At 35.5% G+C, this 17,617-nt stretch overlaps 1 protein-coding gene across 3 annotated transcripts in view; it reads right to left on the bottom strand.

Annotated features, from left to right (window-relative positions):
* Positions 1 to 17,617, bottom strand: part of LARP4 (La ribonucleoprotein 4) — a 64,962-nt gene that overhangs the window by 7,319 nt on the left and 40,026 nt on the right. For all 3 annotated transcript variants that reach the window (XM_059935882.1, XM_059935880.1, XM_059935881.1), the window contains 5 exons: positions 9,958 to 10,170; positions 9,354 to 9,466; positions 5,222 to 5,431; positions 4,526 to 4,574; positions 1,817 to 1,978 (listed from right to left, as the gene is read on the bottom strand). In XM_059935882.1, coding sequence (XP_059791865.1) covers positions 1,817 to 1,978; positions 4,526 to 4,574; positions 5,222 to 5,431; positions 9,354 to 9,466; positions 9,958 to 10,170 — 747 coding nt within the window. The remainder of the gene's footprint in view (positions 1 to 1,816; positions 1,979 to 4,525; positions 4,575 to 5,221; positions 5,432 to 9,353; positions 9,467 to 9,957; positions 10,171 to 17,617) is intronic.

Genomic DNA, 17,617 nt, shown 5'->3' with positions numbered 1-17,617 from the left:
AATGCAGCCATAAACAAACAAACAAACAAGCAAATAAATAAATGTGTCTGTGTATCATACCTCACCAAATCTGAGAAGCCATCAACTTTAAAACACACCATTATTTTATATACTAAGAAAAAACACTGCCACTATAACTATAATAGTTTTTAAATTATAAGACAGCCTGACTTTCATGGGGAAAATGTAATAACAATAATTTTTTTTAAAAAAAATGGTCTATCTTAGAAGTGGTGAAACAATTACCGAATTGCATAATTTTGTTAACAAGGGAAGACAGTGAAATACCTTCAAAATTCTGAGGGAAAATGATTTCTAATAGAGAATTCTACAGAGATAAGCTACTTATCAAGTGTGAGAACAGAAGAACATTTCAGAATGCAAGATCTCAAGAAATTTATACTAAAAACCTTATACAGGAAGCCTGGGAAGATGTGACCCACCATAATTTGGGAAAGTCAAACAAGAGTAAGAAAAAGAAGGGGTCCACCAAAGAAGAGTAAAGAAAATTCCCAGGATGACAGTGAAGTCCCAGGAACACAGCTGTGCAGAGTATAAGAAAGGAGACATAATAACAATATACCATAAGCCTCAGTTATGGAAAAAAATGATGCAATACTGAGATGTGACATACAAATGATGGCATGACCTAATCTAACTGGCAGTGTCTTTTACTTTCTTAGTAATACCAAAATAATGGGGTATCTCATAATTGATGGCAGTATAGATATGATGAAGTACAATGTACTGAGAGGATGAGAAAAGTATATTGGTTTAAGAGAGCTAAACCCTTAGCTTCTAGAATGTAAAGTTAATAGACAATGTCTAAAACTGAAAAATCTAAGAAGGAGCAGTATAAACATGTTAATTAGATATACAGGGATAAATGTCAGGAGAAAAAGCTAGAGTTGAAAGTGGTAGCAGGGGACTACTATTTTTCATTATAAGCCTAGATATACTATGTACATGTACTCTTAAAAATGAAGCTGAGGGCTTCCCTGGTGGCGCAGTGGTTGAGAATCTGCCTGCCAATGCAGGGGACGTGGGTTCGAGCCCTGGTCTGGGAAGATCCCACATGCCACGGAGCAACTAGGCCCGTGAGCCACAATTACTGAGCCTGCGCGTCTGGAGCCTGTGCTCGGCAACGAGAGGCCGCGATAGTGAGAGGCCTGCGCACCGCGATGAAGAGTGGCCCCCGCTTGCCACAACTAGAGAAAGCCCTCGCACAGAAACGAAGACCCAACAAAGCCATACATACATAAATAAAAAGAATGTAAGCAGACAAGAATAGCATTAAAAAAATAATAATAAATAAATTAAAAAAAAAATGAAGCTGAATTAGAAACAAAAGGTAGAAAATGAGAAAAATTTGTGGGGCATGAGGATTTAGCATATAAAGAGGTCTACACTCAAAAAAATATTGTAGGATGGGTTATCCCAACCTTTTGACATCAACTCTCCATTTATTTGGAAGACTGAGTTTACCAGAGTAGCTTAGAATTCATTCGTGTTATCACTTAATTATCGATATATGCACTTAAGTGGAAATGACACTTTCCATTCAGCTTTCATAAATTAGTTCTACCAAGCTAGGTTGACTGATACAAAGACAGGCAAAGGTGAAGAAACATTTTATTGACGTTGTGTAGCTTTATCACAAATCTTTTCGTAATACTCAAAGTATGCTAAAAACCCCATGAATAAACACTATGATAGAAACAAGCATTGAGAGCAAATAAAATTTTAAATAATAACCATGAAAACAAAGGCAAAAAATTGGTCCCATAAGATAAAGATTGGATGCTTCAGTGTTTACCTTTTCTTTGCAGACACCTTTAACAACATCAGACATCCTACTCTCCAAAACAAGTTCACCTGGCGTTCTTGATGAACTTCCAGGTAAAGGAGGAAAATTTGAGGCTAATAAGTCAAACTTTGGTGTTGGAGCCTTTGCTTCAGCTGTTGAAGGATGGGGTCTCTAAAAGACACAAATCAAAAAACAGATTACATGCTCATCTCATTCTCTAATCCTGTACCACAGAAGCTGAAAGCTCTAAGAAACAAACAAACCAAACTCCACCTAATGAAGAGAACTGTTCCCCTATAAATTCTTGGATTCTCATTTTAGTTGAGTTCTCATTAGTATTGATCAATCCGACTTATCTTTAGTCAGTCAGCTCCTTCTCTTGGTTCTTTTGCAAACTCTGCCACACTCTTTAAACCTTCTAATCAATCTCCACTATTCTTCGCTTTCTAAATTTGCTATACCCTCTTCCATAACAAAAATAAACACAAAAACCCCTACACTACCTAAATTTGCCATCATCTTTTCTCCTTCTATAGTCTCAAGGGAAAACAATATCCTTCCTTGAAAATCTTTTCATCTTTCTCCTCCACCTACCACTCTCTATACCCTCTGACAAGCCTCTCACTTGTATCTTCTTCTCTACTCCCTCACCGCACCACTAAAATTGCTTTGACAAGTCACCAATGCCTTCTTCCACAATGCAAAATCTGACAGACTTTTTTTTTCTGACCTCACTCTAGCATTTGGCATGGTAAACATTCTTTCCTGTGAGAGCTCATTCTTCCGTTAGCTTCTGATACCTCTTTTCCTTAATTCTCAGATCTGACAAGCATGTGCTCTTCTCCCCCTGACCACCTCTTTGGATGGTTTTGGTTTCTATACGATTGCCACTCTTTCTCCCTTTCCATACTCTCCCTGTGTGATATCCATTATCCACAGCTTCAACTACTACCTACATGCAAACAACTCTTAAAACAATCTTTTTCACTTTATGGTGAATTTTTGGCTGCACAACTCTGAAAATTAACCAAAAATCACTAGGTTGTACGCTTCAAATATTTTCAGACCAGATCTTTGCCTGAAACCCAGATATCAATTTGCCTATTAGCTATTTCCACTTGGATTTCTCTTGGATACTTCAAACAACAAAATGAATGATCACACTTTTCAGCCCCACAGCTACTATGTTCCTCAAGTTCCATTCTCGGCCCTTTTTAATATCACTTACTCTACTGAGAGTCCCCTGCATGATCTCATCTACTCTTGTTACTTTAATTACTACATGTAAGCTTACAAATCCTAAATTGTACCTCTAGCTAAGATCTCCTTACTGCACAAGGGTACCCCCACCCTGCCCTTTGTACTATGAAGCAGGCCGGTCTCCTGTTTCTTCAGTCCTCAATCCAGGTATTTTCAACATATTAAACAGACCTCCAACCTAATCTCTCCTCTCCTTAATCGTTCAGGGCCACTTGAGGATTCACATAGACTGCTACAATGGTATCCTAAAAAAGGTGTTGCCTAAAGTCTCAAGGCTGCCATGGTACAGAAAGCTATAAATGAAAAACCAACACTTTTAAAAGGTTCACAGTTTGCCCCAAGGACTATTCTTTGTGTTATAATGCAATATTTTTCTTCTTTGAAAATCTGTACCTTTTCACTGCTTAAACATGTGATATCTGTATACTTACATGTATATTATATGTACACTATATAGTATACTATTATATATGTATATAACTCACTACTTATACATGTAAAGCAAGTATTATATTTCACATTTATGATATAAATGTAAATTCCAGGCAGGGTTTTCTTGAGACCTCCATGTCTTCCTATACTATTTTTATTCCTCAACTCCTTTTGACCACAGTTAAGAAATGGCAAACATTCACCATGAACAAACCACACACACAAAAAAATATGAATAATTTGAAGCTAGGTAAATGAGGATTCAAATAAGAACCTGCCTAGAACTATAAAAAAATTTTTAAAAATCTCTAAGTGGTTTCACAGGATTGGCAAATATAAGAATCAGCACTAGGTAGAAAACTGCCCCCAAGTAACAATTAATAAATAGTATAACAGTTTCCAAAACCATCCAACAGAGCTTTAAAAGTGAATCACATATGCTACCAGACTGGCAAAAAATCATACACTTTGTAAGGCTTATGGATAAACAGAAACTTTTTTTCACAGAGTGAAAATCAGCACAACCCCTACAGAAAGCCATTAGGCAGCAACTTACTGAATTGTGACTCAGAAATCCCACTTCTAGGGATTCTCCTTCAGATACTATTGCACACATAGGAAGTGATGGTTAATATGAGGTTATCAATGCACTGTTTGTAACAGCATTGTAAAATCAAAAGATTGAAACTCTTTAAATTTCCATTAATAAAGCAATAATTAAACTTTCCATAGAATATTTTCATATATTTTATTTTAAACCATGTGAATAGATTAGGTATTCAAGTAATTTTTTTTAAAAGTGAGCAACACAGGTCAAAGCTCTAACTATATGTGTGCTTTAAGGGTGAGGGGTAATGGTGATGGTGGATATTTCAGGGTCAAGAACAGGCTCTAATCATAATCAATATTATAATCAATAAAACAAAAACCCAGAAAGATACACCAGAAGTCAACGCCATAGTAAATCACAGAAGAAAAAAAAAAATTGAACGTATGTAATTAAAGGTTAAAAAAAAAAAAACTTACTGGGATCCTTTCATCTTCCCGACGTCTTCGACCTCTGAAGAGAGTTCTCCTTTTAACAATGACAAAAGGGAGTGGGGGTGGGGAAGCAGGTGGGAGGGACAATTCATAAGTTTCTTCAAATGTATACATTCTATCAAAGATGGGCGAACTTCTATTTTAAGTATCTATACTTCCTAAATCTCCTTTATTATTAAAAGATATATTTTCTTCTGAAGAGACGCTGAGCTAATCTACCAAAAACTTCACCTACTACCACCACCACCACTAAGTAAGCTGGGCCCATTTTTATTAGCAATGCTCCCTCCAAATCAGAAGCATATTAGGGTTCATTTTTTTTGTTTTGTTTAGGAAGGGTAGATAACATATAACCCCATTCCCACAGTTTAGATGTTGCTAGAAATTAAAACTATGATGCAGATGGAATCTTATCTTTCTAAGCTAATCTTTCCTTAGTGAACTGTGAAGAACTTCAGAATAACTTTTATAAACCTCTGACTCAGAGCTATATGGGCATTCTGAATTTCTTAATTATGAAAAACTAGTAACACATATTACATGAATAAAGTATTTATTTAGCATAACTATATACCAATAATTAAATTTAAAAATCACTAGATCGTGGTCTTCAAACATTCATATTATGATTAAAGAATTTTCATATACCTTATTTCCACATTTATTACCATACTTCCTTACCTGCCCCTACCATAGTCCCCATTCTGTTCCATCTGCAAAGTGGGAGTCTCTTTTGGAAGGTAGCTTTGCTCCTGGTGCCCTGTTACTGTAGGGTTATGTCGTTCAGTTGGAAAGTTCCTTGAACCAGATCTGTTCAATGGTCCATCCGTCAATGACACAGAGCCCTCTGTTGAGTGTTCTGAACCACCTGACCTAAAATGAGGCTTCACACTATAAGAAATATAAGACCATATATGTGAAAGGATAAATTAAAACAGAAAATATTTTCTCTTAATGGTAGAAACTCTTAACAGGCCAAGTTAAAAATTGCCTTCTGCTGTATTCTGATTTTCCATAAACTGGGTTGGACACAGAAGCACTGTGTTGTAAAAATGTAAACCCTTTAATGTCTCAGACGTATTATTTTTAAAAGGCAAAGAATTTTTACATTAAAAAAAGCTGTCTGGAGAGATTTGGGAGGTGATCCAAAGTTCTTCAAGATAAGGCTACTTCTACCCCCAAATTTAGGCTATAACTAGGATTTTACCTAATTTCTTTAACACAAACTGCAGTTCTGACACATCTAAATCAGCCAGGCTGGAAGCTTATTGAGTCTATGCCATACATTCTCAATGGGGCAACAATACCCCCAAAGGGAGTAAGAATTGGCATACATTACATAAATAGATATACAATAATCTCTAGTATTAAATTTTCATATGGGGGAAAAGTCTAAAAAAACTCTTTAGGGGACTGATAATTTTTTTAAAAAGGAACAGTGGAATATATTAAAATCCCAGCTTCCTACTAAGCATCCCTCTCCAAATGAAATCAGTTGTTCAAAGATCCAACAAAGATGTGGGACCAAAAAACTAGGAAAATATAATGCAACTAATAGCCTGGCATGACTTCATGAATTAAGGTATGGAATCTGGTAAAAAACAAAAAACCAAACCAAACCAAACCAAAGACAAACAAAGCAAAACAAAACAAAAACAAAAACCACCTACACATCTAACAAAAGTAGCTTTTATCTTGGATGATGGGTATAAGCACCCAACTCTCTTAACAATTTGTAAGCAGATGAAGCTAGGGTAGGGTAAAGGAGAGGATGCAGTTTAATCAATAGTGAAAACCTCTAAAGTAAGCCCAAGCAACTGAGGACCCTGGCTCTACAGGAGATTAAAAAAGGAAGTATTAGATTTCTATTTAGCCCCTGGCTTGCAGTTTATATACTCCATTTTTTTTAGTCTATTTTCATAGTTACAAATTTATAATATTAATAACACACTGTAAATTCCGGGTTCTTTGAATAGGGATTTAAAACCTCATAATTATGAACAGTTAAACATTAATTCCAATAGCATCTCCAGCTATCCTACTAACTCTTTAGAGAATATAACAAATTAGATTACTACTACTAAAACTTAAACATAAAAATTAGGCTATAAAGTTGGGCTAAGTCTCATATACAGTACTTTTCCAGATAATTACTTATACGTTACAAAATAGTTTCTGAATAGCAACGAAATTTACAGTATGTCAACTAACACAAACTAATTTACATTATCCATCATATCTGAAAATGACTTCATGAGGTAGATATTGCTGTTTATGTATCTGTTCAGAAACTATCACTCACTGAAATTTTCTCATTGCATTTCAATACACCCAGTAGACAAGTTATTAGGTTTAACAGCCCTCAGATCTCATAATCTTACCCTTCACAGAGAGGGACTTACAATCGCAGTCTTGGCAAAAGAAAAAAGGATAATGAAAGAAAGAAGTGATAAAAGATGTAAAGGAAGAAGGAAAGTGACAGAAAGATAAAGTATGAAAGGTAGAAAATTGCCCAGACTTCTGAAAGTTAGTCCTATTCTCTCTAAGTAGGTCTAGTGATCATCACTGGGCTGTTACAAGGTTAATGTAATACACTGCTCCTTGACTGATAACTTAAATAAATAAAAATAAAGGCCTGGCAGCGGTCACTTCTTAGAAGTAAGAAGGAAGCAAGGATTTGGGTTGGTGGTCAAAAGGCTCTAGTTCATCTGCAATATCTGCATTTTTATAAGGAAGTATTCGTGTATTATTTCTGTGACTAAAAATGAACAACAACCTGTATCGGTCAAACAAACGCAAAAAATTGTACACAAGTAGTTTTGAATAACAAGCAAAATTATACTAAACCTATCCTGTATCTTCAAAACCACAGATATATCTCCTTATAAGCAAGAATGACTTGGGACTTCCCTGGTGGCACAGTGGTTAAGACCCCGCGCTCTCAATGCAGGGGGCTTAGGATTGATCCCTCCTCAGGGAACTGGATCCCACATGCACGCCGCAACTAAGGTGCCCACCTCCTGCAACCAAGGAGTCCACCTCCCAAAACTAAGACCGGGTGCAACCAACCAACCAAATAAATAAATAAATAAATAAATATTTTTAAAAAAGCGAGAATGACTTGACTGTCATTCTTGGCTTTCTTATTGTATTTTTACCTCTTATTGTATTTTTACCTCTTGAAAGCACAGCAGTGCTTTCAAGTGACAATAAAGGAATACCATAAGCCCACTTAATGTATTTTTAAGTCAAGCATCTGCAAACACCAATACCTTTTGTTGTTATTAAAAATTGTTTTTAGTCTCTTATAACCAAGACGTCTACTTCATGTAAGTGTTTAAAGCAAAATTCACCTCTTCAAAGAAATGTGAAATCAACAGATACATATTTTTACAAAGCTACTATTTCTAATCATGAGAAATCTGTATCTCCTCACAAGGGAGGTTATAAACTGTCATTTGTATTAACTCAATTATTTTTAAGAAAAAAACTTTACTAGCTATAGTAGAAGAAAAGAAAATGTGCTAATCTCAGGTCTGCTGATGATAAAAAGCCATGTAACCCTAGCAAGATATTCATCCTCTTCAACTTTCACTTTCTTCAATTCATCTGTAAAATGAATTAAAACTACATCATAACAAAGGTCTTTCCAGATTTAAACATCACTGTCTCTGTGTGCACATGGAAATTAAATAATCTTTTTGGAACAACAGGATGAAGGTTAGAGGACAGTGTGTGTGTTTTTTTTAAAGTTTAATTTTTATTTATTTATTTATTTATGGCTGTGTTGGGTCTTCGTTCCTGTGTGAGGGCTTTCTCTAGTTGTGGCAAGTGGGGGCCACTCTTCATCGCGGTACGCAGGCCTCTCATTATCGCGGCCTCTCTTGCTGCGGAGCACAGGCTCCAGACGCGCAGGCTCAGTAATTGTGGCTCACGGGCCTAGTTGCTCCGTGGCATGTGGGATCTTCCCAGAACAGGGCTCGAACCCGTGTCCCCTGCATTGGCAGGCAGATTCTCAACCACTGCGCCACCAGGGAAGCCCCACAGTGTGTGTTTTTAAAGCTCACTGTACTTCTACTCATATGTCCTAGCAATACTTGAATTTTGCTGTTATTACTGTATCACCAAACTAAGGGTCATCTACAAGAGCACAAGTAATCTTTTGTTTATAAAGAATCCTTCATTCTTACAATATGAAGAGTTCTCATTTGAAACTTCATAAAGCAATTAAGAATGTGTATATGTAGCAAAATTTTCTGAACACTTAAAAATGATCTTCAGGGAATCCCCTGGCAGTCCAGTGGTTAGGACTTGGTGCTTTCATTGCCATGAGCCCGGGGTTTGATCTGGGGAACTTAGTCAGGGAATTAAGATCCCACAGGCCGCAAGGCAAGGACAAAAAAAAAAAAAAGATATTCAAATGCTTTAACCAACTGTGTCAGTTAAAGTGAGTACATGGCTTCCCTGGTGGCACAGTGGTTAAGAATCCACCTGCCAATGCAGGGGACACAGGTTCATGCCCTGCTCCAGGAAGATCCCACACGCAGCGGAGCAACTAAGCCTGTGCTCCACAACTACTGAGCCCGAGTGCCACAACTACTGAAGCCCACACGCCTAGAGCCCGTGCTCTGCAACAAGAGAAGCCACCCAATGAGAAGCCTGTGCACCACAACAAAGAGTAGTCCCCGTTCGCCGCAACTAGAGAAAGCCTGCGCACAGCAACTGAAGACCCAACACAGCCAAAAATAAAACAAATTAAGTAAATAAATTTAAAAATAAATAAATAAATTCCAGCTATCGTTTTTCATCTTACCGATTTTTTTGGAATGGTCGACCCATATTCACAGCAGCAGCAGCAGCAGCATTTGTTTTATAAGATCCTGGTGAATTAAAGCCATTCACAAAACTACCATTGGGAAAAGGAGCCTAAAAGAAAATTTTAATGTTTAAAAGCTATTCATAGTAAAGACAAAAACCTGGTGTGAGGGTCTTAAGAAACTTCTGATGAACTAACCTAGCATCAATTTCTTTGATAAGCCAAAAATAATTTTAAACATTTGCAATACTCACTCCAAGTTATCACTTGAATTACAGAACAAGGAACAACTGGTTCAACACTTAATAAAGAATATTTCTCTCTGAAAAAGTTTCACAAAACTTTAAATCATTCAGGATTTTTCCAGTCTATTAATTTACCAGCAATTTAAAGAATAAAATGATAGGAACCAATAGCTCAACTCTTAGTCATACGCATATATTTGATATGGGGGATTAAATATCCTTATCACCATTGAAAAGCCAGAAAGTAACCAATATCAACACAAAACAAAATAAAACATGAACTCTAATTCTAGCTGATTTCTTCAAATTTCAGCTTCAGTGAAAAAAATGTATTATTCTGTAAGGATCTCACTTACCAGTGGTGTTTCAAAGTAAGGTGTGGGATTTGGAGACCAAGACTGAGGCACAATACTATAAACAGAGTACTGTTGGTGAGGATTATATACAGGCTGCATAAAGACCGGTGAGGCATACTGTGCTTGAGTTTGAATGGGAGGACTATACATACTAGAATCCATTAATCGATAACCATTCTTAGCAAAAAACGTATTGATGGCTTTTATCCTTGCCTAGAAGCAAGAAGAACACAAAGGATATAATCACAAAGGATAAAGTGTATATTTTCACAAATATATTTAATTTACATTTGGAACATATTTTCCATGACATTATTTCCATGTACTATAGAGTTAGTAGAGCAAAAGAAAATGATTGATAGCTGTACTTTTAAAAACTTCTACATGGCAAATACAATTAATACAATAAACAAAGTAAAACCACAAAAGTCAAAATATTAAAACTAACTGCAACTTATCACAAGCAAGGTGGAAAAAGAAAGGCAAATGGCTCTTATATGAAAAGATGCTAGACCCTGCTCATAAGAGAAATGCAATTAAAATGGAATTCACATTTCTCACATAAAATTGGAAAAAGTCTAAAAATTTGACAACATACTCTATTGATAAGGCTGTGGCAAAACAGGTACTCTGATACATTGATGATGGGCATTCAAAACAACACAACCCTTAAAAAGGAAAATTCAGCAATGTCTTCCAAAATATCACATATGCATATTATCATATTCTTATCAACCCCACTTCTAGGAAATTTTACTGCATATACACAGACCAAAAAGAGGTTTTTAAAAAAATGATGCATATGGCTATTCACTGACACTTACTATGATAGGAAGTGGGGGGGCATGGGGGGTGAGGGGGCTTGGATCCACAACTCTCCCAAACACACGCTCACACACACGAAACAACCCAACAGTCCATCAATGATTGAAAACAACATGGTGTATCCACACAATTATCAGATGTAAGAAAAAAAAAAAAAAGAAACCTGAGGAACTGCTCTAAATATTATAATGGAGTGATTTCCAGAAAATACTATTTAAAAGAAAAAAAGAAGAGGCAAGGCAAGGAGAAAGGTATGTATAGTTAGGTGTTGTTTAGATAAGTTAGATGTGGATATGAAGATATACTTGCATTCACACACACAGACACATGAATATGAATTTAATATACTGTTTTAGATATTTTACTTTTAAGCCATGCACATACTGAATAAAATTTTTAAAAATCAGTTTGTAAAAGTTCAATGCAAAATGAACCTAAATGTGTATCCAACTAGCGGAATAACACAGAGAAACTCTAAATGACTTTGAACCAAAATAAAAATCAACTGTTATGAACGTTCCTTAGGAACAAACCACAAGGCAAAGTACAGCAAAAAAAAGTCTTAATTTGTTTTCAGAATTATATTATTATTGGTATTGTTATTCTGAGACTTCTGTCTGTGATTTTGGATATACCAAATCATAAATTATATTGGGGTCACTGACATCTGAGATTTTCACGTGGGAGAAAAGAGATGCAGACAGCAACTGAAGAAGTAAAAACCATGTAGCCTGAATTTAAATCGAAAGCATCGATATAAACTCATGATATATATTGTCTTTAAAAAAAAAAAAAAAGTATTTAATAGCTCTGTTCAAAGAAAAGGCTTAGAAATAATAACCAAACCATTAGCCAGAAGCACTCCTTGTGCCTAAGCAGTGGACTGCAAAACATTACTTTCCCATAAAAGTAACATGGCAACTCCAGAGCCTTTTGACACAAAACGTACAAGAGCCTGGAACATTTTGTCACATTAGAGAGCAAGGAACATTGAAAATACCATGACAAAAGGACTCAAAGAGGCCATACTTCATCAGTAAGGACAATGAACACACCAAATATGTTTAAATATTCAAAACCAAAAAAATATCTGAATGGTCGTTTTTGAAGGTTGCCAGGGAACCAACACATTATTTTGAAAACTGGTAGTAAAAGCTAGAACCAAGCATTTATCATACATTGCATATATGAGCTGTACCTCAGGGTAATGAAGATGAAGGAAAGCTTTTCTTTATGGAAGTGTTTCAAATAATAAATGGAAAAAAGATAGCACAGAAATAGTACCACTTTGCAACCCTTAACAAATCAATATATCTAGTCAATGATCAGCAGCAGCTAGTATAAGAGAGACATACAAAGACATATACTACATGTTTTTGTTCTCTTTGCTGCTCCAAAATAAAATCTAATTCTGATTAAGCCTCTAGATCTAGCTACCAATTTGCATGAAATACAGAGGTCAGAGGATCGTGTTAAACTACACTCAAGAATATAACTTGGGACTTCCCTAGTAGCACAGTGGTTAAGAATCTGCCTGCCAATGCAGGGGACACGGGTTCGTGCCCTGGTCCTGGAAGATCCCACATGCTGTGAGGCAACTAAGCCCATGCACCACAGCTACTGAGACTGTGCTCTAGAGCCCGCGAGCCACAACTACTGAAGCCCATGCACCGCAACAAGAGAAACCACCGTAATGAGAAGCCTGCACACCACAACGAAGAGTAGCCCCCACTAGCTGCAACTAGAGAAACTCCACGTGCAGCAATGAAGACCCAACGCAGCCAAAAATAAATAAATAAATTTATATTTTAAAAAACTTACTAAAAAAAGAGCTCGTTTTTAAAACAAAAAAAGAATATAACTAGCCAATTCAAAAGTGGGCAGAGAACTTGAATAGGCATTTCTCTAAAGAATATATATAAATGGCCAATAAGCAGGCGAAGAGACACTCAACATCACTAATCATGGAAGAAATGCAATTAAAACCAAAGAGATATCACATCACATTCATTAAAATAGCTACTATCAAGAAACAGAAAACAGCCAAATGTTGGAGAGGATGTGGAGAAACTGGAACCCTTGTGCACTGTTGGTGGGAATATAAAATGGTATAGCCATTGTGGAAAACAGTATGGAGGTCCCTCGAAAAATTAAAAATAGAATTACCATATGACCCAGCAATTCCACTTCTGGGTATATATGCAAAAGTATTGAAAGCAGAATCTTGAAGAGAAATTTGTATACCGATGTTCATAGCGGCCTTATTCACAAAAGCTAAAATGTGGAAGCAAACCCAAGTGTCCATCAACAGATGAATGGATAAACAAATTGTTGTATATACATATAATGGATTATTCAGCCTTAGAAAGGAGGGAAATTCTGCAATATGCTACATGGATGAACCTTGAAGACACCATATTAAAGTGAAATAAGCAAGTCACAAGGAGACAAATACTATATGATTCCATTTATATGAGGTAAATGGTCAAAAATCAAAGAAAGTATGGGCTGAAGGAGGGGAAAGTGGAGAGTTACTGTTTAATAGGCACAGAGTTTCAGTTTTACAAGAAGAAAAGAGTTATGAGAATGGATGGTGGTGATGGCTACACAACAATGTGAATGTGTTTAATATTACGGCACTGATAAATGAAATTAAAATTTAAAATGGTTAAGATGGTAAATTTTATGTATGTGTATTTTAACACAATAAAAAAACACATAGCTAACGAAATGTATAATGTGAGAAACTTTGTAAGACAAATAACAGTGATTTCAAAAACATACTTCCAAAAGTAAAACTAAAGCGGTAGAGGACAAAATCATAAATTGTATTTTATTTTATATTTTTATTATTATTATTTTGCCACTCCCCGCGGCTTGTGGGATCTTAGTTCCCTGACCAGGGATCGAACCTGGGGCCCCAGCAGTGAGAATGCCAAGTCTGAACCACCGGACCACCAGGCAATTCCCAAATCATAAATTTTAAAAAAGAAAAAAGAGAAAGAAAAAATGTGAATCGGGAAAATGTGAACAGTGCCTGATGTTTAAGAAATTATTGTTTATTTTTCAAAAAGTGTGATAGTAGTGTGGCTATTTTTTTTTAATCCCTTTCTTTTAGAGATACCAATATTAGTTTATTTACATACAGATGAAATTAAGTTTCAAATTTGCTTCAAAATACCTGGGACATCGGGAAGTAGGTGGGATTAAGATGAAACAAGAATAGCCATGCTCTACGAATTAATCTATTAAAACCAAATAAATATGCTATGGATAAAAGGGAAATAATGTTCTTAAAGACTGAATAAAAGAGGAAATGTCAGCAGAGAAGGAATATATTGTTTAAAATGGAAATGCTAGAACACAACTTGAAGATGAATTCAAGTCCACAGAAAGTATCCAATCTGAAGAAGAAAGAGATGGAAGAAAAACAGAATCGCAGTGAATCAAGCAGACCTACATATGTGTAACTGAAGTCTCAAAAGGAGAGGAGAAAGTGAGGCAGAAATTTTTTTGAAAAACTAGAGGTTGAAATTCCTCCAATTTGGTGAAAAACATCAATTTACAAACAATAAGTTCAGAACACCCCAAGCAGGATAAATAGAAAACCATAGCTAGACACACTAGGTCAACCTACTGAAAACCAAAGAGAAAACAAAACAAAAAATATCTTGGCGGCAGGCAGAGAAAAACAACACATATTATAAGAATGCCTCACTAGAAAGAACAGAAGCCAGAAAACAATGCAATCTTAAAAGAAGGAAAAAAGTTAAAACTATCAACCCAGAATTCTGTATCCATGTACATGTATCAATGTACAGAATTCTGTATCCATCAAAAATGAGTGTGAAATACAAGACAGCTTTAGATGAGGAAAAATTAAGAAAATTCATCCCTGGTGGGCGCTGTTAAGTAACATCAAAGGAAGTTCTTTAGCCTGAAAGGAACTAATACCAGGTAGAATTGATCTACGGAGGAAGAGCAATAAAAAATGCGTTCTTGCTTATTTACAAGAGAAACAAGATAAAATGTGAAGCAACTTATTAGCACACACAATAAATGTTCCATTGGACTCCTTCACAAGCATATCTCTAGGCCAAAGTCTGCAAGGACCCTTGACCTTGGATGTCCACTGCACAAGAGTGAGAGCTCTCCCAAATTATCATGGGTGATTTTTATTAATTTTTGAATCATGAACACTATAATTTTCCAATTAATCGGGCACAAAGATATTATAATAAAATATAGCACTGTGGTATCATAATAGCTTTTATAACTATTTTAAATTTTTGTGAAAAACGTAAATAACTATGATTCAGAGGAAAATACTAATGCAAAAGCATCCTTACATAAAATAGATAAAATCTAAGAAAAATGATAGGTCTAAATTGGAGTTTAAGCATTTAAAGCCATTTTATTAAAAAAAATTGTCAGAAGCTAATTTCACATCAGATTTTAAACTACTTTAAAATAAATAACTCTCCATTAAAAAAAAAATCTTTCTTAGGTTAAGAACAGAATTACTAATATTTATATTTTGTATTTGTATATGCTATACTCTAAAGCAGAAATCAATATGTATTAAATTAATTTACTTCATCAAAGAGCAAATAGTAAAGAAATCATGTTAATATGCTGCAAGGAGTGTTTACATTCAATACAATATGCTTTATGGATTCAGGAAAGAGATTCTGTATTAGGTAGGGTAGAATACATTACTGTAATGAATATACAAATGATTTAAAAGGCCCAAACACAAAAAAATTAATTTCCCTTGTTAATACATTTAACAAAATACGTTTAAGACACGTACACTGAAAACTACAAAGCAATGAGAGAAACGAAAAACCTAGATAAATGGAGATACCATGTTAGAGGACTCGATATTAGTAAGGTGGCAATCCTCTCAAATTAATCTATAGAGTCAATGTAATTCCAATCAAAATACCAGCAAGTATTTTTGTAAAACCAACACATTGATTTGAAAATTTATATGAAAATGTTAATGACTTGGAATACCGAAAATAATTTTGGAAAATCAAAACAACTTTGAGAACTTACATATTATCTGATTTTATAACTTATTATAAAGCTACAGTAATCAAAACAGCAGGGAACTGACTTAAGGATAAACACAGATCAACAGAAAAGAACAGAGTCTAGAAATAGACCAAAGCATATATATGCTTTAATAGTCAACAAAGGAATAGTCTTCAACAAATGGTGCTGGAACAAGTATTGTACTTCTTTTAAAAAAAGAATCTTGACTTTTCCTTCCAAAAAACACAAAGTAACTTGATACAGATCATAAGACGTAAATATAAGTACTAAAACTATAATACTTCTAGAAGAAATCATGAAAGAAAATACTCATGACATTAGGAGGGGTTGATTTTAGATAAGACAAAAATAATGAACCCTAAAAGAAAAAGGAGATGAAATAGACTTCATCAAAGTTAAAAGTCTACTCTTTAATATACACTGTTAAGAAAGCAAAAGGCAATTCACAAACTAGCGCAAATATATTTGTAATACACATCTGACAAAAAACTTGCAACCAGAATACATAAAGAACGCTTACAAATCAATAATCAGACTAACAACCAAATTTTTAAAGACAGAAAAAAGATTTAAAAAGACAGTTAACTAAAAAAGATGTATGGAAAGAACGAAGATGTCTAAGAACAAGTGACTAGATAATCAAATCGCAGTACAGGCATACCGTATTTTATTGCGTTTTGCTTTACTGTATTTCCCAAATATTGCAGTTTTTAAAAAAATTTTTATGTATTTATTTATTATTATTATAAATTTTTTTTTGGCTGCATCAAGTCTTTGTTCCTGCGTGCAGGCTTTCTCTAGTTGCAGCGAGCGGGAGCTACTCTTCATTGCAGTGCGCGGGCTTGTCATTGTGGTGGCTTCTCTTGTTGCAGGGCATAGGCTCTAGGCATGCAGACTTCAGTAGCTGCGGCATGCAGGCTCAGAAGTTATGGCTCACGGGCTCTAGAGCACAGGCTCAGCAGTTGTGGCACATGGGCTTAGTTACTCCACGGCATGTGGGATCTTCCCAGACCAGGGCTCGAACCCATGTCCCCTGCACTGGCAGGCGGATTCTTAACCACTGTGCCACCAGGGAAGTCCCCACACAGTATTTTATTAGTTCCAAGTGTACAAAATACTGTCCAATATTTTTATATCAACAGCGTTTAATAACTTTGTGTCTCTGTATGACATTTTGGTAATTCTCGCAATATTTCTCACTTTGTCAAAATTATTATCTTTGTTATGGTGATCTGTGATCTTTGATGTTACTAATGTAATTGTTTTGGGACACCACAAACCATGCCCATATAAGGCAATGAACTTAATCAATAGATGTGTGTTTCTGACTCCTCCACCAATGGGCAGTTCTCCCGTTCTCTATCTCTCCTTGGGCCACCCTATTCCCTCAGACACAACAATATTGAAACCGGGCCAATTTGGCCCTAAAATGGCCTCTAAGTATTCAAGTGAAAGAAAGAGTCACATATCTCTCACTTTAAATCAAAAACTAGAAATGATTAAGCTTAGTGAGGAAGGCATGTCAAAAGTCAAGACAGGCTGAAAGCTAGGCCTCTTGTGCCAAACAGTTAAGCCAAGTTGTGCATGCAAAGAAAAAGTTCTTGAAAGAAATGAGGACTACTGCAATGAACACACGAATGATAAGAAAGCCAAACAGCCTTATTGCTGATGTGGGAAAGTTTTAGTGATCTGGATAGACGATCAAACCAGTCACAACATTCCCTTAAGCATAAGCCTAATCCAGAGCAAGACTCTCACTCTCTTCAATTCTATG

Source organism: Balaenoptera ricei, chromosome 10 (assembly GCF_028023285.1).
Source record: "Balaenoptera ricei isolate mBalRic1 chromosome 10, mBalRic1.hap2, whole genome shotgun sequence".
Taxonomy (NCBI): Eukaryota; Metazoa; Chordata; class Mammalia; order Artiodactyla; family Balaenopteridae; genus Balaenoptera; species Balaenoptera ricei.
This window is presented reverse-complemented; position numbering and strand designations above follow the sequence as displayed.